Below are 21,365 nucleotides of genomic sequence, written 5' to 3'. Positions count from 1 at the left end.
TGAGTGGGGAAGGAGCTGCCCCAAAGGGGGAAGGAGCAGCCAGGAGGGGAAGGAGCTTCCCCAAGGGGGGAAGGAGCTGCCCCGATGGAGAAGGAGCTGCCTGAGTGGGGAAGGAGCTGCCAAGTAGGGAAGGAGCTGCCTCAAAGGGGGAAAGAGCTGCCCCAAAGGGGGAAGGAGCTGCCAGGAGGGGGAAGGAGCTGCCCTGAGTGGGGAAGGAGCTGCCTGAGTGGGGAAGGAGCTGCCCCAAAGGGGTAGGAGCTGCCCCAAGGGGGGAAGGAGTTGCCCTGAATGGGGAAGGAGCTGCCCAGAGGGGGAAGGAGCTGCTAGAGGGGGAAGGAGCTGCCTGGAGGGGGAAGGAGCTGCTCCAAGGGGGAAGGAGTTGCTCCAAGGGGGAAGGAGCTGCCTGGAGGGGGAAGGAGCTGCCTGGAGGGGGAAGGAGCTGCCAGGAGGGAAAGGAGCTGCCCTGAATGGGGAAGGAGCTGCCCAGAGGGGGAAGGAGCTGCTAGAGGGGGAAGGAGCTGCCTGGAGGGGGAAGGAGCTGCTCCAAGGGGGACGGAGCTGCTTCAAGGGGGCAAGGAGCTGCCAGAAGGGGGAAGGAGCTGCCGTGTGGGGAAGGAGCTGCCCAGAGGGGGAAGGAGCTGCTAGAGGGGGAAGGAGCTGCCTGGAGGGGGAAGGAGCTGCTCCAAGGGGGAAGGAGCTGCCTGGAGGGGGAAGGAGCTGCCAGGAGGGGGAAGGAGCTGCCAGGAGGGAAAGGAGCTGCCAAGTGGGCAAGGAGCTGCCCTGAGTGGGGAAGGAGCTGCCTGAGTGGGGAAGGAGCTGCTCCAAGGGGGAAGGAGCTGCCAGGAGGGGGAAGGAGCTGCCCCAAGGGGGAAGGAGCTGCCCAGTGGGGAAGGAGCTGCCCTGAGGGGAAAGGGCCTGCCTGGAGGGTGAAGGAGTTGCCAGGAGGGGGAAGGAGATGCTCCGAGGGGAGAAGGAGCTGCCAGGAGGGGGAAGGAGCTGCCAGGAGGGGAAGGAGCTGCCCCGAGGGGGAAGGAGCTGCCCTGAGGGGAAAGGGCCTGCCTGGAGGGTGAAGGAGCTGCCAGGAGGGGGAAGAAGATGCTCCGAGGGGAGAAGGAGCTGCCAGGAGCGGGGAGGAGCTGCCAGGAGGGGGAAGGAGCTGCCCTGAGTGGGGAAGGAGCTGCCCCGAGGGGGAAGGAGCTTCTCCATGGGGGGAAGGAGCTGCCCTGAGGGGCATGGAGCTGCCAGGAGAGGGAAGGAGCTGCCCTGAGGATAAGGAGCTGCCCCAAGGGAGGAAGGAGCTGCCAGGAGGGGGAAGAAGATGCTCTGAGGGGAGAAGGAGCTGCCAGGAGGGGGGAGGAGCTGCCAGGAGGGGGAAGGAGCTGCCCTGAGTGGGGAAGGAGCTTCTCCATGGGGGGAAGGAGCTGCCCTGAGGGGGATGGAGCTGCCAGGAGAGGGAAGGAGCTGCCCTGAGGGGAAGGAGCTGCCCCAAGGGAGGAAGGAGCTGCCAGGAGGGGAAAGGAGCTGCCCCGATGGGGAAGGAGCAGCCCCGAGGGGGAAGGAGCAGCCAGGAGGGGGAAGGAGCTGCCTGAGTGGGGAAGGAGCAGCCCCGAGGGGGAAGGAGCTTCTCCATGGGGGGCAGGAGCTGCCCTGAGGGGGATGGAGCTGCCAGGAGAGGGAAGGAGCTGCCCTGAGTGGGGAAGGAGCTGCCCTGAGGGGAAGGAGCTGCCCTGAGTGGGGAAGGAGCTGCCCTGAGGGGAAGGAGCTGCCCTGAGGGGGAAGGAGCTGCCCAAAGTGGGGAAGGAGTTGCCAGGAGGGGAAAGGAGCTGCCCCGATGGGGAAGGAGGAACCAGGAGGGGGAAGGAGCTGCTCCAAGGGGGGAAGGAGCTGCCCCGAGGGGGAAGGAGCTGCCAGGAGGGCAAAGGAGCTGCCAGGAGGGCAAAGGAGCTGCCAGGAGGGCAAAGGAGCTGCCCCGAGTGGGGAAGGAGCTGCCCCGAGTGGGGAAGGAGCTGCCCCGAGTGGGGAAGGAGCTGCCCCGAGTGGGGAAGGAGCTGCCCCGAGGGGGGAAGAGAGAAGAAAAAAAAAAAAAGAAAGGAAGAAAAGAGAAATTTTTTGATAAACATTGAATTAGTTTAAACATTAGAACTAAGGGGTGGAAAGTATAGGAATAATTGTTTCAGGACAGAACATAAATATTAAACCTTGATATTAAAAGGTCCCATATTTGCGAGTTGCCAAGAGAGTAAATCTTAAAAGTTCTCATCACAAGAAAAACATTTTTTGTAACTATGTATGGTGGTGAGTGTTAACTAGCCTTACTGTGGTAATCTTTTCCCAGGGTATACAAATATCCAAATCACTTTGTATACTTGAAAATAACGTTATCTGTCAGTTACACCTCAGTTATTTAAAATTGGCAGTAACGGATGGAGGAAAAAATAAGAGTGCTAATTTCTGCAGTTTACATAGCAACAAATAATCAATACTTAATTTAAAAATTTAAGTTTTAAAAGATTGTCCCCAGCCTCCTGGTGTTTTTCTTTTTTAAAAAAAATCATGAAGAAGCCTTTCAGGAAATAAAAGACTTTGTGACAGAAAGCTGATGAGTATTTCAACAAGTCTTTGTTTCCCTTTAGGTTTCTTTGTTTTGCTGAGATCAAGTGAATTAAATCTAAATATTTAACAAGTAGCTCCTGTGGTATGGTTTTCTTATTAAATTATCTGTCTCTAGATTCATACATCTGTATATAGAAGAGGGTGACTGGGAAGACAGTCACCATTTAAAGTTAATAGTGGCCACTTCTGGCTGGATGTGATCGATTTTTATTTTCTTGGTGCTGTGTTTTTCCTGCTGAGCTTGAATTCTTCATGATGAGCATGTATCACTCTTATAAAATAAGTCATAATTATTAAGTCTATTAAGCAATTTTTTAAAAAGGGAATTAAGAGCTTCCAAACAAGCTCTCACCGGCCTTATGAAATACAAGGGACGGCAGGTAATACAGTGGGACCAGAAAACTATATTCTGAGGTCACTCTGCCCTAAATGAAGACATTACCATTTTTTTAATGGCTAACGAAGCAGCAAAAACTTACAAAATTTTCTTGCAACAGACTGAATAAGGAATATATTAAAAACGACGCGTTTATTTAAACTTCCTTTTCACAATGCATTCAGTGTTATCACAGGTTCACACCTTCGGTGTACCACCTTAGTGAGTACGTTCCTTGGTGTTCCATAAAACCTCACATGAAATCAAATAAGAATTAAAAGTACAGCTAAGAACAGGCGGCGATTGCGTGGCAGGGCGAGCGCAGCCCTCGGGCTCACCCGGCGGGACCCGTCCCCGCGGCGCCCTCACCCGGCGGGACCCGTCCCCGCGGCGCCCGCACCCAGTGGAACCTGTCCCCGCGCCGCGCGCCCGCCGGCCCGGGGCCCCTGCGGGTCCTGCCGAGCGCCCCGCAAGCGCAAGCGCCGCCCAGGAGGCCCAGCCGGCCGCACGCCGGGTGCTTTTTGGGGAGAATTTGGAGCCAAGACGGAAAGGGCCGGTTCAAGTTTTCAATCTGGAAAAAAGAAAGAAAAGAAATAGGTAAAAACGGGTGGAATAGAACGTGGATAATCCTCCCCGGAGAGTGGGCTGGCATTTTCGGGGATACACAGTCGACTTCGTACCTTTTAACAAAATTAATGTTTTAATTCAACTAAAACTTTTCGAAACACGTTTATGCGACTTTATATATTGTCCCCTACGCCTCCCCACCTCACGGGCCGGACCCGAAACTGCCCGAGCGTGGTCTCGGGGCGGAGGCCTAGAAACATCCGTCTCAACACCCGAGGCCGGAGCAGACGTCTACGGGCTGCGCCTTCGCAGAACGAGGCTCCAGAACAGGGCAGCCGACCGTCGGGCTGACCCCCAGGTGGGACAGGCCCTTTCCGCGCAGAGAAGGGGAATGAAGGGCAAATACTTCACTATCATTTTAAACTTTTATACATATAGAACTATATGTAAATTATATATATATAGTTTATATTTCTAGATCTAGATCTAGATCTATAGTTTAGAGAACTAAACAAGCTAGGGAAACATATTTTCCAGTAATACGACAAGGAGTTAAAATACTCCTAAAGTTTGAAGAGCCCATGACAATACATTCGGACCTCAAATGATAAGTGGATGAAGAACAGAAAATTCATAGGACAGTGAAGGCCTGGGGGGTGGGGAGGGTAATGGGGGGGGGGCAAAAGAACATATCTGTAATACTTTCAACAATAAAGAAATTTTAAAAGATGAGATAGTAAATACCTAAAACATTTGGGGGCATGGAAATTTTTTAATTTTTTAATTTAATTAATAATATCTGTAATAGTATTGTTATCAAACTTTTTAAGTGAGAATATCACATTTTAGGGAAAATGGTGAACACTTTCACATAAAGCTGGTTAGTCTACAAATAAATACAGCTTTCTAGAAGATACTTTGGCCATTCACTGAGAATTAGTAAACTGTCCATACCCAATGGCCCAGTAATTCCATGCCTGAGAATCACGTCTCCAGAAATAGTTTAAAATTCAGACAGTTCTGTGCAAGTTACCAGCTTTTTTAGATCACAACATTGTGGAAATAATAGATTAACTGAGTAAATTACTAGGAAAGCAAATGTATGTTAACATTTTAAATATTCAAATTGCTTTAATATGTTAATACAGAAGTGATTATTCTAAGAAAACATACCAACAAGTATACACATACCAAGTGTCAACACAGATCCCTCTAGATCAGTGTTTTTCAAACTATGGGTGGCGACCATTAGTGAGTCATGAAATCAATTTAGGTAGTTGAAATCAATTTAATTTAATTCAAAGTGTTGGGAGCATTGTACCTAATAAGGATAAGAATTGTATTATGAAACCTATTTCTAATATATAGCTGTGCATATCTTTGTATGGGTTGTGGTAAAAAAAAAAAAAAATAGCAAAATTGCTCTGGTGGTAGGAATGCAGACCTTTGATTATTTCTTAATATTCCAAATTACCTATGAGTGGTATGTTTTCTGTTGTCAAAAAGCCCACTAATTTTAATATTAACTCTGAAGAAATTTAGGTGAAGGGAAGCTTATGTTCACTAGATGGAACAATGGGACTGAAAAGACAGTATAGATTCTGAGCACTTAGCCAAGTAGAGGAACAGAAGAAGAAAAAAACAGAAAATACAGTTTTCCAGGACATTACTATTGTGATTTTAATCTTTGTTTTTTCCATTTTCCAATTGTTGCTTCTTTGCTTTACAGGGAGCGTATTCTTTTTAGAGTTAGAATAGGAATGAAAGCACATAGAAGAACTGGAACACACTTTACCTGATAAACACTCCTTGGGTTGCTGACTTTAGGAATTATCCGAGGTGCTCTGCTATAACTTTCTTCATCGGAGGAAATACCAGAGGAGTAGTCTAGTGAGGCTCTACTGACAACATCATGGATTTGTCGGGAGAGCTCCCACTCCTCCCATCTGCCTTTGAAAGAAGCAACTGTGAATGGATGGTTTTTCTCACCATACCTAGGTAGGAAAGGAAAGGGAAGTGTTGGTGTGGGATTCAGTGTTTCACAGCTTCATCTCTAATCTTTCCTGGAAACAACTCACTAACTTACAAAAAGAGTTATTTTGAAAAATAAATTGAAATGACATGACAGCAAAGCAAGTTGAGAGACATGACCTTTAACTACTACACTGTGGTCATTAGTGGGAGCTTTCCATAAGAGCTATCTTGGTTAACTGCTCAGAAAAGACAAAGTCTAGTTTCTCTTTATTGAACTAATGGACCGAATTGCCCCTGGTAGATAATTCCTCTCCCCCCCGATACTACCTATAATACTTAGATATTATAACCTACTGTTGGCAATAGGATACAGAGATTAAAATCAAATTTCAAATATTATGCAAAATCTTTGTATTTCCCACTCCTACTGGAAGTCTTTGTCGTCTAATAAAGTTTGCATCTAAAATCTTAACCATCCATTGCCCTCACTGATGACCCAGGGCTTTGGAACAGCATCATTCACAAAGGCACAGAACAGACTAAATAACCTTAGGTTTCCATGTGTCGGAGAGAACACAAGCTCTCACTTCCAACGAGATTACTCACCTACAGCAAACTTCAAAGGGATCTACCCATATGGTCATCTCCTTCGGAAGTCCCAGGTGAGAAAAATCCACATTGCTTTCAGCACAAGCCCTCTGTAGAATGGGATCTTTATTCTGATTGTTTATCCTGATACACCTTTAAAAACATGGAAAGGGAAACAAAGGCACGGTGACAGGTGCTTTAGCAGGAGAATCACTTGGTAGGCATATTGCTGCCATACACACAGCTCCCCCCTCACCCTCCAGTCTTACAAAGAAATATCAGCTTTTCTCACAGCAGCTCAGAATGCGAGTTGCATCACCAAGTCACAGAATTAATTCACCAAATGTTCACTGTGTATCTTCCATGGTAAACACAAGTTAGAAAATGCTTAATCCACCTCACATAAGAGGGTTTGTGCCGTGATATTCAACTGCACTATCACCCATGCACTATCTTTCTTTCAAGCCCACGTTCAAACGAATCAATTTGCCAGCAAAATCCTTGCTGATCCTTGTTCCCCCCCTTTCCCACGCCTCGTACTAGCTCTCACCTGAAGGCCTGCCCTTTAGAAGGGCAGTCAGAGTGCCAGTGGCTTCTGTATGTTTCAAACAAGACAGTCATCAGCTTTTCTGCGAAGTTTTCTATTTGTTGTTTACTCAGTTTATCATGCTTTTTCACCAGCCTCGTGACAAAGAAAACTGTTGTTGCAATTTCATCTCTCATGATTTAAGGAAAAAAATCTATGAGGAGGTCTGCAACCATTAAAAGAAAGCAAGAAGAAAGTAAGTAAAAGCAAGGGCCTAACTTACCAACATGCAGTTGCTATTTGGAAATTTTATATACCTTAAATATAAAACAGAAATTCTTTGCTAGTTCTTAATGAACTAAATAAGCACACTAATACTATCAATCAACAAAACAGCCAAAAGTACCACTTCCTCAACTAGCCAGTTTTTAATGAGTTTCAAAGGAAAAATGTCTTTTTTAAACTCTAATACACTTAAGAAACAAATAAAGCATTATGCAACTTAAGTAACAGAGAAAGTCTTGATATCAGACAGTAATTACACCAAGCCCCACTTTTAAAAAACATATTTACAGAGAGCAAAAACATTTCAGGATACAGTATAGATTTAAAATGTGGCTCTCAGGTTGCACACTTTACATAGAAGTCAAGATTAATCAAATATATTATACTTGCCAGCAAAAATTCTTCAGCCCCAACAAAAAGTGGGCGAGAGTTAGAAGACCAGCTATGCTTTAAGTTTCTAACTCTCACTCAGACTTTTGTTAGCTTTAGGCTGAAACTTATATAAGCCCGGGACCCCAAAGCCTGCTAGGTGTTTAACCTTACACAGGTGCTGCTCATTTAGGGTTATCAGCTTTTTCTCGGTCCCCATGAAATTGCTCCTTGTCATATGTAGACTGGGTTCTTTTTAAAGTGTTTAAAGGTTTTCAAACTGCATTTGTATCTTCCGTTTCACTTCTGAAGTCTTATCTTTTTGACAGATTGAGAATCAAGCCTTCTCTTTCCATATCCTAATATGCTACACTCCAATAATTCCATCTCTAATTGTAACCTTCGACATAGCAAAGAATTTTGTCTTGACTCTTTTATAAAACTTACAACTTTCTCTGAACAGTCCTATGTTGACTACACGCGTTATTTACTAAAATGTTTACTTGCAAAATAAGTGGGCGAGATCTCAGAATTTATCAGCCTCACTAGTTTTCAATGTGTGGTCACTGACCACCTGGTTTGGATCCACCAGGCTGCTTGTTAAAAAGGCCGATCCTTGGACCTTATCTAATGATCTACAGAGTCAATACTTCTAAAAGTGAGGCATGGAAATAAGTATTTTACCAGTTCCCCCAGGTGAGTGGTATACCCACTAACATTTAAGAACTACTACACCTGACATATAAGTCTAACACCCGCAGTAAGTGCTCATTCAGGTTGTTGTCAGCGAAAAAGAACTCACTCTCTTACAAGGAAGCCCATTTCATTTCTAACCACCTCCAAACACCAGACAGTCATCCTTCCTCCCCGTAAGGAGCCAAGTCCACCTCTTTGATTTTCTATATGGGCAACCTAGCTTTTTCCCTCTGGGTTGGCTTTCATCTTCCACCACATGAAGACACTTTAAATACTAGCTATTCAGCCTTGGAGCCACCTGTCCTCTTTGGGGGCTACTCTCAGCTTTTTAACAGTTCTTCCTTTAAGCACATTACTAAGAGCCTTCACTCTGCACTCACCTCTGGCTGGGCGTCGGGTAGGTCAGTGCTCCAGGCGCACTCTGCCATTGCAGAGCAGGGGGGGACTGTGGCCTCCCTTGCTCTGAACACTCTTTCTACAAGGCAGCTTCAGGTTGCATTTTCCTTGGGGGCAGTAGCTCCACACCACTGCCTCACATTGAACTTGCAAGCAGTCTTTTTTACTAATGCCATTGCTTTGTCATGCCTCTATCTTCTGGCACCGTGTGATGTTTAAGAATATGGGCCTTGGAGTCAGACCTGGGTGTGAACTGCAGCTTTACCACTCATTATGTGTAACCTTGAGCACCTTGCTTAACCTCCTGAGCTTTCATTTCCTGTCTGTGAAAAAGCAACCTCCTAGGGTCGTTATCAAGATTGCGACCAATAATATGTTAAAGTACCTGATCTAACTACTAGTGACTTCGTAGTTTTACAAGAAGGCAGCACAGCAGAGCAGTTAAGAAATCAGCTGTAAAGTCAAGCGCCATGGGATTGAATTCCAGTCCTTAGATTACTAGAAATTTGGGGAAGTTTCCCAACCTCTCTAATTTTCAGAATCTCATCTGTAAAAGGGGGAAGAATACCTACTGCCTTGAAATCAGACTGCCAGATTTGGATCCTAGCTCAATTTACTGTGTGACCTGCACAAGTTATTTAACTTCTCTGTGCCTCAATTCCCTAATCTATATCAAGGAAATAACGATAGTACCCAATTTGTAGGGTTGTTGTGAGAATTAAGTGTAAACTGCCTAAAACAAAGCCTGGTACACAAGAAATGCTCTGTAAATGTTATATAATTTTTATACTACTGCTATTGCCTTATGAGGTTCTTGTCAAGATTTAATTTAAAAATTATGTCAAGATTAAATTTAAAAATTATGTGAAGCAGAGTGCCTGGCATATAGTATGTGCTCAAAAAGTGGTAGCCTTTCTTATTAATAAATTTAAGTTTATAAAAGTCTTTTCTAATGCTTTGTGGATTAAGTGGAGTATAAAACAACTGCCTAATTGCAGCTATACCTACCATATTTCATTGTACTAAATTTAGACCATCACTATAAAGAATGGAGATTATTTGTGACCCTGGTTTTTGTCTTCTAATAGATTCTCTTATCTTTTTGGCTACCTGTTATCTGTAAATTTGACAAGAGTGTATCCTGTTACAAGTAATGAATTAAAAGGTTGAAGAGGGTTAGAACTAAGCAGAGTGCCTTCATAAAACCTAGTGACTCTAAAACACATTAGAGCCCTGGCCGCGCAGCTCAGTTAGGTGAGTATAGCCCATGCACTGAAAGGTCACCGGTTTGACTCCAAATCAGGGCACATACCTGAATTTCGGGTTTGTTCCCTGGTCAAGGTGCATTCGTGAGGCAACTGATCGATGTTTCTCTCTCTCCCTCTCCCTCTCCATCTCTCTTTAAAATCAATAAAAACATATTTTTTAAAAATAAAATAAAACACATTGGAACATATCCTAGAGAGAGCTGCAAGGATATATTTAAAAGTTAATTTGTAGCCTAATTGTTTACAGCAACAGTAGTATTACTATTTGAAATGTACATGGGGGAGAAAGGAGAATACAAATATTTAGAGTTATAAACTAAGATTTTTAATGTAAGAAAAAGGAGATAAAAGTGTAAAATCAAAGAAATTAAGTAAAAGTCCTATAATGTTAAATTTGAAATGGCAATATTAATATGAACTTGTGATTCATTTTCTTTTAAAATATATACTTTTCAATTCTGTCCATTGAAAAGGCCTAGAATTAATAAACAATCCTAACACTCATTTTGTGGTCTCTAAATACCTCTTTTATTTTATTTTTTAAAATATGTTTTTATTGATTTTAGAGAGAAAGGGAGAGGGATTGAGAGAAGCATTGATGAGAGACATTGATTGGCTGCCTCCTGCACACCTCCTACTTGGGGTTTAGCCCCAAACCCAGGCATGTGCCCTGACTGGGAATCAAACTGGTGACCTCCGGGCTCATGGGTCAGCCACTGGGCCACACCGCTGGGCTCAAAATACCTCTTTTTAAAAAATCCTTGGAAAAATGACTGATTCCAGTTCTAGTTCAGGTAATATACTAAAAGATCCTGTAATTTTTATACCAGAAAGCAAGGAGGCACTACAAAACCAGTGGGTCATTTCAAAAAACACAAGAGCCCACACAAAGCATTCCCATTGGCCAAAGATAAGTCATTTTGAACTTTGTAATAGATACTGTGGTCCTTCAACCAGTTCCCCTCTTCAGGGTCAACACAATCGTCCTCCAGCTGATGGAACTATCAGATACCGTTGGCTTACAGCTGCATCTCTCATTACGAATTGCTCTGAGAAACTGCCTCAGAGTAAAGTTAACCCTCCCACAAGGGGTAACCTGCAGCTGTTGACCAGCTAATGGAGGAATACAAAAACCTGGCCCTCTTGCCTCAATTTGCAACATCTCTGAAGGGCCACCCAGCTCCAGAGCTCCTCATGAAATAAGCTGAGGCCTCAACTGCAACCATCTCATTGGTCCATCTCTCCCTCTCCCCATTCCTACTCTCATTCCCTTACGGGTATGTCTCTCAAGAGGACTCCCCAGTAAACCTTCTGCAGGCAACTCCCATCTCAGAGTCTGTTTCTAAGAAACCCACTCTGATGCAGTTTGTACCAGGAATGCTTTAAGGAAGCTGACTCTGAAATGGGATTTTGGAGATGGATTGCTCACCTACTGGCTAGAATAAAAACCTCATTGCTAGTGGGAGTAGAACAGGGATATGGATGGCTCCTGGCACGATGGATTGGTGTAACTGTTAAAACTCTCATCAGTGATGAAGATAAAGCACAGATATTAGGGCATGCATTGGCTAGTGTAATATCTTTCATGCTTAAGAGGTATGAAAATGATAATATAAGGACTATGGAAATGGATGGCTGGGTCATCTAATAATGATGTGATTTAATAAGGCTAGTTCAATTCAGTAAGTATTTAAATATCTACTGTATACCCAGAACATACAAAAAGAAAATAAAGGTGTGACTAGGACCTTGATGATCTCCCAGTTTCACAGTATCTTATTTATTTCAACCTTCCATGATATATTTCTTATTGCTCTTCCTTAATTGCATGGGTTCCAAAGTTGCGACAACTTGGAATTACTTGAATATCTTTCTAAAACACTGATGCCTGAGTCCTACCCCCAGACAACCTGATTTCATTGGGGTGGAGCACAACCTGGGCATCAGGATTTTAAAAGCTCCCCAAGAAATTCTAATGTGCAGCAAAGGTAGAAGATCATTAAGAGAGATCTCTCCTAGCTGTCAAAGAAATTGAAATTTATTTTACACTCTTGATTGCTTAGTAATGCCTTAAGCTTAAAGATTATTATGACAAATTTTTATTCTTTTTATTCTCATCTTTTCTAGCCTTTGCTGGGATAACTTTTGCAAAGATTACTTTTTAAATTTACATTGGAAATAATAAAATTGAAAGTCAGAACAACCACTCACATATTGCTGAAATAAAATTTGCTTCCAAACTAAAGGCAACACATGCATTAGTACATACTCAAGTTTTTCCTTTACAAATGATTAGTGTCCGCACTTATAATATTAAAATGGTGTCAGGTATTTAACAATTCTTTTATGATTTCGCCTCCCTGGATGGCATACTGTTTGCACTTTGAGTTAGTGAATCACTTTGGCTGATAAGGCTTTGAACCCTCTGCTAGCAGTATTTGCTGTAACAGGCCCAGGCAGGCCTTGGAAGTATGAATAGAGCAGTAGGATGCCAGTGTACTTAGATTTCAGGAAAGAGCAGTCACATAGAAACTAAGCATCATGCAAAACTTCCTTCAGTTACTGGTTTATGATGATTTTAAACACCTATTTAAATCACTTCCTACACATTAATGACGACTTTACCTTCTGTTAGCATTAACATTCACTCTGTGAGCATTTATTGACCATCTACTGTACATTAGACACCGCTAAGTGCCATGGAGTTGAAAAAGAAAAGCCTGCCTTTTAGGAGGTTCATAATCTAGAGAAGGAAATCCGATATGTACACAAGTTGCTATTTGGATATAGAGTTTGAGAAATAAGATACTCAAAAATTACTCCAAGTTTCAAGCATTAGTAACCAAGACAACAGTGTCATCATTGAAATCATCGAATTCAGAATAAGAGCCAGTACAAAAGAAATAATGGTTGGTTGGGTTAAGGTATACTGAGATGTCGGTGGCAATGAAACACCAAGGTAGTGATATCCATTGAAAGGATATTAGAATTTAGCAGAAGATCTAGTCTGGGTCTGCCCAAGCCAGCCTCATACTTAAGTAGAATAGAAAATGGCTGCTGAAATTTGAAGACAAAAAACACCTCTTCAACTGTTTTTATGTGATGTCTAAAATTCCCATTATAAGACATTGTCTTTCTAGGGTTTCCTTTTGAAAATGTCAAATGACTGATCCATAGTAGAACAAAAGGATCGTGCTGTTTCTGGAGACATTTGGAAGAGGGGAGGAATCTGGGGGAGGCACCACAGAAAGAGAGAAATAGGAGGTTTCTGATCTTTAGGAACCAGGATGAAGAACAGAATGAAGCGGCGCATAAAGACGTTTTACCTTCTGTAACAGAAAATCAAATGGCATAAAACATGAAAATCACCAAAATGACCTTGTACAAGTAACAGTTTTCAGAATTGCATTTCTTCATTTTAACATGAATTCAATGCAATTGCTAAAGTATCTTCAGGCCTGACAGGTTCTACTGTAAAGGTAAACCTTGAAAACCTCATTCTAGCCCTGGCTTGTGTGGCTCAGTGGTTAGAACGTCAGCCAGAGCACCGAAGGATCACAGGCTCGATTCCTGGTCAAGGGCACGTACCTGGGTTGCAGGTTCAATCTGGGGCCAGGGTGTGTGCAGGAGGCAACCAATATGTATGATGTTTCTCATTCTCTCTCTCTCCCCCACCCCTTCTTTTTCCCCTCCCCTCCCTTCCACTCTCTCTAAAAATCAATGGAAAAAATATCCTCGGGTGAGTATTAATAAAAAAACAGAAAATCTCATTCTACATTTGTCTTCTTGATTTTATCTAAACTTCAGCTATAAAATAAAAATATTTTTGCACATAACAGTTTAAAAATAGACAAAATAATTTTAAGTATCATTTAAATCGAACATTAAATTGACTGGTCTTTCAATGCCATAGCCAATTTTATAAACAGACCTATTTGACTTCATTAGCTTCCCTTCCTTAAGTTGCAAATTACATCCCTAGGCTCATTCATCCCTTTGCAAGTTCATGTCATTGCTAATGAGGAAAAAAATACAGATGTTTTAGCAAAAATACCACTTCTGACAGAAAGTGTATTTTTTTTTTTTATAAAAGCAAGTAAATACCACCATTTTATAATGATAAACTACTCTCCAACCCATGCATGAACTCAGTCCTGTTAGGTTCAAACCACATATTAAGGCAGTTACATTAATTATTGAAACAAAATTCATACGTCAAATGTTACCTAGTAAAATTGTGAAGTCGTGCAATGTTGATTTGGACCCAAAAGAAATTAAGTTTAGATCTGCCTAATATAAGTAAAACTAATTTACTGATAAAATAAATGAACCCTAAACTATATGATGGTTCTTTTTCATAAAGAAGTATTTTATTTATGACAAGCAATTTTCTGACTTTGTTCTTTTTTTTCTTTTTGTTTTTTTTTTCTTGGGGAGGGGAGACACATATATTTTTTTTCTATGTTATTTCTAAAGTGTAATTCTCTTAAAATAATACTTTATTAAATTTATAAAATGTAAATTTTGGACATTCAAAAGTGCAACAGTTAATGTGCCTAGGGGGAATATCACAGTTTAAAAATATATAAACAAAGACAGTGATACAGCTTGTCATAAATGTTTTGGCAGCATTCTCCAAGTCTATATGGAAATACATATATACATATTGATGTATAACATCATTTTCTCTTATGTCCCTCTCCACAAAAGTAGGACCATTTTGTTACAGATTGGCAGACAACATTTTAAGGACATCATTGGTCATTTCAAAAGTCACAAACTGTGTTTCTCAGGCCAGCTTTGATTGTTTTCATAAAAATAGAAAGTAGGAAGGATTGGCAAATTTTCATCTGGGGTCTTTGCAGGAGACCATAAAGGAAATGAATCTATGATACACTGAAAACACTGTTTGGTTTTTTTAAAATAAATGCAGTTACACACAAACTCAGGTGAGAGCATTCATTAGGACTGGAACCCATGAATTATTGTGCACTCATAATGTAAGTGGTACTGTGCTAGAGAGTATAAATTTGTATATATACACACACACATATACAACTCGTATATATATTTATATACATATATGTATATATACACAAACATAAATTTGTGTGTGTGTGTTTATACATATATATACAACTTGATGGATTATAGATTTTATATATATATATATATATATATATATATATATATATATATATATATGGCACCAAGTTGAAAACTGAGGTTGCCTACTAAAAATAATTCAGGGTATAAGAAAATGCAAATACAATGCTCTGTGCTAATATAATAAATGTGTTAATATGCCAGCACACCCTACTATTATAATAAAACGCTTTTTTCCAAAATGCAGTTAGATACTGGAGACTAATGCTCAGTTACTAATGGAAGACACTAACAGTAGAGTGAATTGACTAAGTGCAAAAGAAGCTAGAGAAGGGAAAAATCGAGATGAGCTAAAGGCACCAAGGAAAATTTTACCCAAAAAAGTAGGATTTGAGCTTGAGATGAAAACAAGCTGTAGATGAGCTAAGAGAGGGAAGACAATGGGAACTTAATAAATGTAATCAGGATGAAATTCTTAAGATATAGTCTATGGATATAGAGGAAATGAGAGCTATGTCATTTTTTAAAACTAAAAAGTATAAATCCACCAGGAAAGTAAGGATTAAATGCCAAATAGGGGAGTGAAAATAAGGACAAGAATAAATACACCAAGAGTGATGTTGAAAGAACAGCATAAAGTATTCTCATTCCTGCAAATTAATGAATTAACAAGATCATCAGTCATTTTCCTCCCTTTGGCCTCTCAGAATCACAGGCACATGGCAGAGCTCTTACAGGTGCTTTCTGCACCTGGACTACTTCTTGGCTCTACTGAAGCCATGAAATTCCCTCTTGTAAGCCTTGAAAAGCTAGCCAAGGTGGGTTTTTGCGAGGGGACAGAGGCTCATCAGCGGTGGGACGTGGCCTGGACGGCTAATCCCTAGCCGCCCAGAGCAGTTTATGGACCCTTGCCTGGCTGGCGGCATAAGGCGCTGAGCCAGCGTCAGGCAGGGCCAGCGCGGTCGCCAGCGCCCCGTGGCTGACCCACTGACCGCACCTCCTGACCTGGCGGTGCCAGGCGGCAGTGCCTCTTGGGCCCCTATGTGCACATGACCCTGCCTGCAAGAGCGTGGCTTCTGTGAGGGTCCTCGCTTCTGCGGCTCCTTGTGGGCTGACCCTTCTCAAGACCTGCCTCCGGGTGCCAGCCCTAAGGAGGGGGGTGCCCTCCAGGTGGGCCCTGGCTCGCCCTATTCCGTGCCCCGAGAGTACACGGGGCGGGGAGGCGCCTTCCTGAGCTGGGTCAACCACGGCAGGTTGGCCGATCCATAAAAATAAGGGCGCAGCGCTCCTGGAGATCTCACCCATCCTCACAGCTTCAGCCCTCACAGCTTCAGGAAACTACGAAACCTCTTTTCAGTTCTGGTCTCCTTCCAGGGTTCCAGCTCCATGTACCTAAATCCACCGCAGTGCCCTTTCGTTACCTAAAACTAGACATGCCTAAAGCTAAACACACCACAATTGAGTGCCATCTTGGTACTTAGTGTAATTATATGTAATATAAATATACAAATATATAAATTATTATACTGTATATATTTATATAATTAATATACAGTCAGCCCTCCAAATCCGTGGGTTCTGCACCCTCAGATTCACACACCATGGATCAAAAATATTTTTTTTAAATGTTACACTGCTGTGCACTTAGGATGGTTGTATCTATACTGAACATTCAGACTTCTTTTTATCTTGTCATTGTCCCCTAAACAATACAGTATTACAATGTTACACAGCATTTCCCTTGTATTCGGTATTATAAGTAATTTAGAGATGACTTAGAGTATATGGGAGGAAGTATGTAGGTTATATACAAATACTGCACCATTTTATATAGGGACCTTGACCATCTGCAGATTTGGGTATCTGTCAGGGGTCCTGGAACCAGTCCCCCAGGGATACCAAGGGATGACTGTACTTTATCTCAATTATCTATATACAGGGGTGGGCAGAAGTAGGCTTACACCAAACACAGAGTTTATTCTTGTATTAGTTAGTTAGTTATTGTTAATCCTCACCAGAGGATATTTTTTCCATTGCTTTTCAGAGAGTGGAAGGAAGGGAGGAAGGGAGGGAGGGAGGGGGGGGAGGGAGGGGGGAGGGAGGGGGGAGGGAGGGAGAGAGGGAGGGAGAGAGAGAAACTTCGATGTGAGATTGCACGTCCACTGGTTGCCTCCCCAGTGCTCCTGACCTGGGGCAAGGAGTGAACCCACAACCCAGCTACGTGCCCTTGACCAGGAATCAAACCCATGACCCTTCAGTGTGCGGGCCGACACTCTAACCACTGAGCCACACCGGCCAGGACTATATTATTATTTATTATTGTATTTTCCATATGAACAACTGTAAGCCTACTTTTGGTCACCCCTGTATAGAAATTGTGTAGCTGTCCAGCTAGACCATAAATCCCTAGACTGTGTTCTCCGAAGATGATAAATATGCAACGTGTTTACTCCTACTGCTAAGAGCTCAAACAACTTTAATGACAAAGCCTATTTTTAGATTGTTTCAGGCTTACTAGAAGATTAATTTAACATTTTCATATTGAAAGCAACATTATTGATTAATCAATAAATATATACAAGAAGCTAATTGTACTAATGGGAGTACAATAAAATGGGAGCAGAAATACAAAATTATAAAAACTGCTGGCAGTTCATTTTAGCTGGAAAGAAAATCACTCTTAATTAAACAGATTCATTGCTGTTTAGTTCTGCAAAGGCACTGAGCTGACTTCAGTCTTGTCTTGCTCCAACACATAAACTAGTTCCTAAATGTAGTGTCATGAGTGTTAATAAGATAACCTGACATTTACTGATATATATATATATATATAAATAAAAACACGGTTTTATATTTCCTAAGAGAAAATATGCATTTTAAAAAGCAGGTTTAAAAATGCAACTGATAAATTCCAGCAATTTCTAATCAGCCTAACTTTCCACTTCTCTCTCCCTAGCACGCTGCAAATGCTGTGGAAAATAGAAAAGGTTCCGACGGTGCTTGTGTATGTTGAACGGAGAGAACAAGTTGTCTCCTATCTTTTGTAGCTCCCAACCCCCACCACTTCGCAGTCCTTTAGGTAGGAGTGGTAAATGTAGCCAATATAGACTTGCCAAGCTACAGCAGAAGACCTTTGTTTTTTGTGCTCTTCTTGGGTTCCTTCTGATGGCTCACCTCGCCTCCTTTCTTTCAGGGCTCCCTCCCCATCTCCTTATTCACCAAACGCTCAGAAAGTAAATAAAACAGTAAATAAGTCCCCTGAAAGGTGCCTTCCTGGTACTGTCTAAAACAAACACAATCTTCTGTTTGGGCATTTTAACACCACAAGCATTCTTACTTAGATTAAATCATGGGTCTCCCTGGTCCCCAGGCATGCCCAGACATGAACCATAAAGGGAATGAGATCCTTGGAGTTTCTCTAGTAACTGCAGGCAAATCAACAGCAACCCTAAGAACAAGCATTCTAAAAACAAAACACAAAACAAAAAAAACCCCCACAGAACTAGGCCACACACATTTTTTTTCTTCTTTAGTTGTACTGTCTACAAGACAAACTGCATTTTAAAAATTTATTTCAGTAGGCAATGCATCTTGATGACTTTCATATATGTTTTCTTTATTTTTTTTATTATATTTGAATAAAAGTTTTAAGAATCTAAATTTCAAGGCATCTACTGCAACCAATGCCTTGGATGACAGCAATCCAGCTCAGGTAAGACGTGCAAGATGCAACTAATAATCATAAAATATAAATCAGGAAGAGGCAGTAAATCTTGTATTGGGTAAAAATGACCAACAATTTGAAAGAACAGATTTGTTTTTGCAACTATGCCCTAATCAAGACTTAAAAGTCGGCATATTGCTAATGGAATGAAGGGTATTTTGCTCCTGATTTTATTTATATATGTATATTTAACTATAAAATACAAAATTGGCTCTACAGTGATCTCTAGAGATCTCAGAGGTTAATTAGCTCTGATTTCAGCGTGTTACCTGGTATGGCTTGGTTTATTGTACATTTTAAAGGAACATAAGGGATTCATGCAATGTGCTCTACAGTACTGTGCCTCTCCCCAAAATAAGATGAATACAAATTATAGTTAGTTGTAAGTGACCTGTCTTTTGCAATTTAACTTTACAGGTCAATCTTTACATTAACGTTTTCTGTACTGTACATTTTATGCTTCACTTCGGTTTCTTATACTTCACTTTGGTGTTCACAGAACAAATAATGAATTTGGCAAAAAAAAAAAAAAATGCTTTTATATTCAAAGCTAATGCTGTAACTTAAACTTATCCTTGGGAAGCTCTGGTGTAATGGTGGGAGTTTGGAATTTGTGTTGACAAATTTCACAGGACTTGCACCGAGCCCTCAGTTTCCATGTTACTCGGGGCACCTCTGAGACCATTTGCTGGGTTTAGGGAATCAGTCGATAGCTTTCTTTTGTGGAAAATAATTTAGAACTAAGCTTTCAGGGTCAATAATGAGTGCACTATACTAGGTTCACAAAGACTATATTGGGGGTGGGGGACTACTTCCAACTGCATCCCCACGAAGTGTATAATCAGAGAATATTCTTTACCATCTTCTGATTCATTCATTGGAGGCAAAGGGGGGAAGGAGTAGCTGAAGGAAACAATTGTTAGTGGAGGTCTCCCAGAAAGCCTCTGCAACTGTCCTCTCTGCCCAGTCGACTCGAAATACGCACACATAAACACATCTCCATCGGCAAATGTGAAATCGTGAGAATAAGAAAATGGAACTGGTCACAAGACCTTGTTTCTCTGGCCTGCACAGCCCTCACCCTGAATGTCCAAATGTCCTCTGCTTCAAGGAGCCACTCAGGTGTCGCCTGCTCCAGGAACCTTCCCTGACCAGCTACAATTCTCAGTGCCCCACCCTACCCCCTTCAGTCTCTACCCAGTACAGTAATTTATTATGTACTGTCCCCAACCATAAGCAATGCGTTCACTTTTTGTTAGCACCTCCCTTACACACACAGAGGGTGGGATGAATGACCTTGGGGGCTAAACACATAGCTGATACCCAAATAAGTACATGCTGCAAGTAGGAATAGTTTTGCCTGAAGCGGATCTTGAGAGTATAAAACTGTGGCCTTGACCTCACGAGGACCATTCTTTGGCCTAACTAAGGAGCTGGCTGGCTCACTACTTGACTGGAAGATCCAGCGGCCATCCGAGAGCACAAGGGGGGCGCAAGGGTGCAGACGAAACTCAGGGAGGCCTCCTCAGGGCGCAGGGCACCCGGGCCTATCTCCGCTTGGGAAACTCATCCTAGTTTGGTACCCTGCAAGCTGTGCCAAGTGGGGATAGGCCTGGAGAGGGGGGCTGTGGGGCTGCTTGGGCAGGAGGAGGGGAGAAGGAGCTCTTAGTCCCTCCAGTCCCATCAGGTAGAGAAACTTTTTAAGAATCGGTGCCTGGGTCTCCTGGGCCTCTCACCTACAGGAGCCCGCACCCCGCCCCTCCTCGCAGCCTCCCCACCCCCTCCCCGCCCCTCCCCCACCAGCCCCAGCTCGTGCCCGCCCCGCCCCTCTGCCCGCGGGATTCCAAGGGCGGTTGGCTCACCGTGGCCACGGTCACTTGGCCGCTCGGAGCTGCGGGGCGCACGGGGTTGAGAGAGCCGGTTGTAGGGCAGGGAAGTAGCCTGGGGCCGCCGGCCCGGGCGTGAGGGAGGCGGGAGCCCAGCCGGGAAAGCGCAGGGCGAGGGGACGGGAAGGGAACCTGAGCCGCAGGGCCCTGGGCGGTGCGGGAGGCTGCGGGGCGGCGGAGACCGGAAGCCGGGGCTGGGCGGCAGAGGCGAAGCCAGCCTGCCGGGCGCTCCCGGGAGCCACCTGGGGTGGGCGGCCGGACCCCGGGGGCGCGGGTCCGCTCTGGAGCGCCGCCCGCTGGCCGCGCCACGCCGAGTGTGCGCGGCGAGCCCTGCGGGGACAGCGCAGCCTGCGGGCCGGACGAGGGTCCCCGGTGGGTCCGGAGGCGTCCTCCAGAGACCCTCGCGCCCAGGCTCTGCGGGCATCGTCCCGGTGAAGTGCAGGGTCGACACGGGTCCCGATTCCCGCCCGCCGGCTCGGGGACACGGCGTCGGCGCTGCGGACCGTCCGGGAGCTGCAGCCCGCGGGCGCCCGGTGCTCGGTTTGTAGGCAGTGTAATTAGCTGATTGTACTCTGGCGCTTGCAATCACTAACTCCACTGCCATCAAAACAAGGCACAGCCTCACCCACCGCCGCTGGAGGACGCCGCCCGGGTGGCGAGGGGCCCGCCCGAAGCGCGGGGAGGGGGAGAAAGCGGCGCCGCCGGGGCGGAGGCGTCGGGGCTCCGTGGGCCTCGCGCGCCTGGGCCAGCACGTTGCCCGCGCGCGAGGGAAGCCCCGCAAATCCCCGCGGCCTGCTGCTGCCAGACCCCCTTAGGCTGTCGCCCTCTCTCAGAGTAAAAGCAAGGTTGTGCAGGCCCTAAGGAAAGCGAAATTTGTGGGACTTAATGGCTTTAGTTGTGAGACAGGCTTTTAAACTGCGGGGAGGAGCCCGCCCTGTAACTATTAACGCTGCAGAGCTGTGGTTCCTGGAGCCTATTTTTCATTACCCAG

General features: G+C 43.8%; 1 protein-coding gene across 1 annotated transcript; it reads right to left on the bottom strand.

The window, feature by feature from the left end:
- Positions 1-3,323: 3,323 nt before the first annotated feature.
- BTG4 (BTG anti-proliferation factor 4) lies at positions 3,324-20,395 on the bottom strand (the record flags this gene model as incomplete). Its single annotated transcript, XM_081153656.1, has 5 exons — positions 20,351-20,395; positions 6,669-6,870; positions 6,137-6,271; positions 5,352-5,550; positions 3,324-3,560 (listed from the first exon to the last, which is right to left on the bottom strand). The coding sequence occupies exons 2-5, from the start codon at positions 6,839-6,841 to the stop codon at positions 3,324-3,326; spliced, it is 744 nt and encodes a 247-aa protein (XP_081009782.1). The 5' UTR covers positions 6,842-6,870; positions 20,351-20,395.
- Between the last annotated feature and the right edge of the window lie 970 nt (positions 20,396-21,365).

This window comes from Miniopterus schreibersii (assembly GCF_964146895.1).
Source record: "Miniopterus schreibersii genome assembly, chromosome: 12".
In the NCBI taxonomy this organism is placed as follows: Eukaryota; Metazoa; Chordata; class Mammalia; order Chiroptera; family Miniopteridae; genus Miniopterus; species Miniopterus schreibersii.
This window is presented reverse-complemented; position numbering and strand designations above follow the sequence as displayed.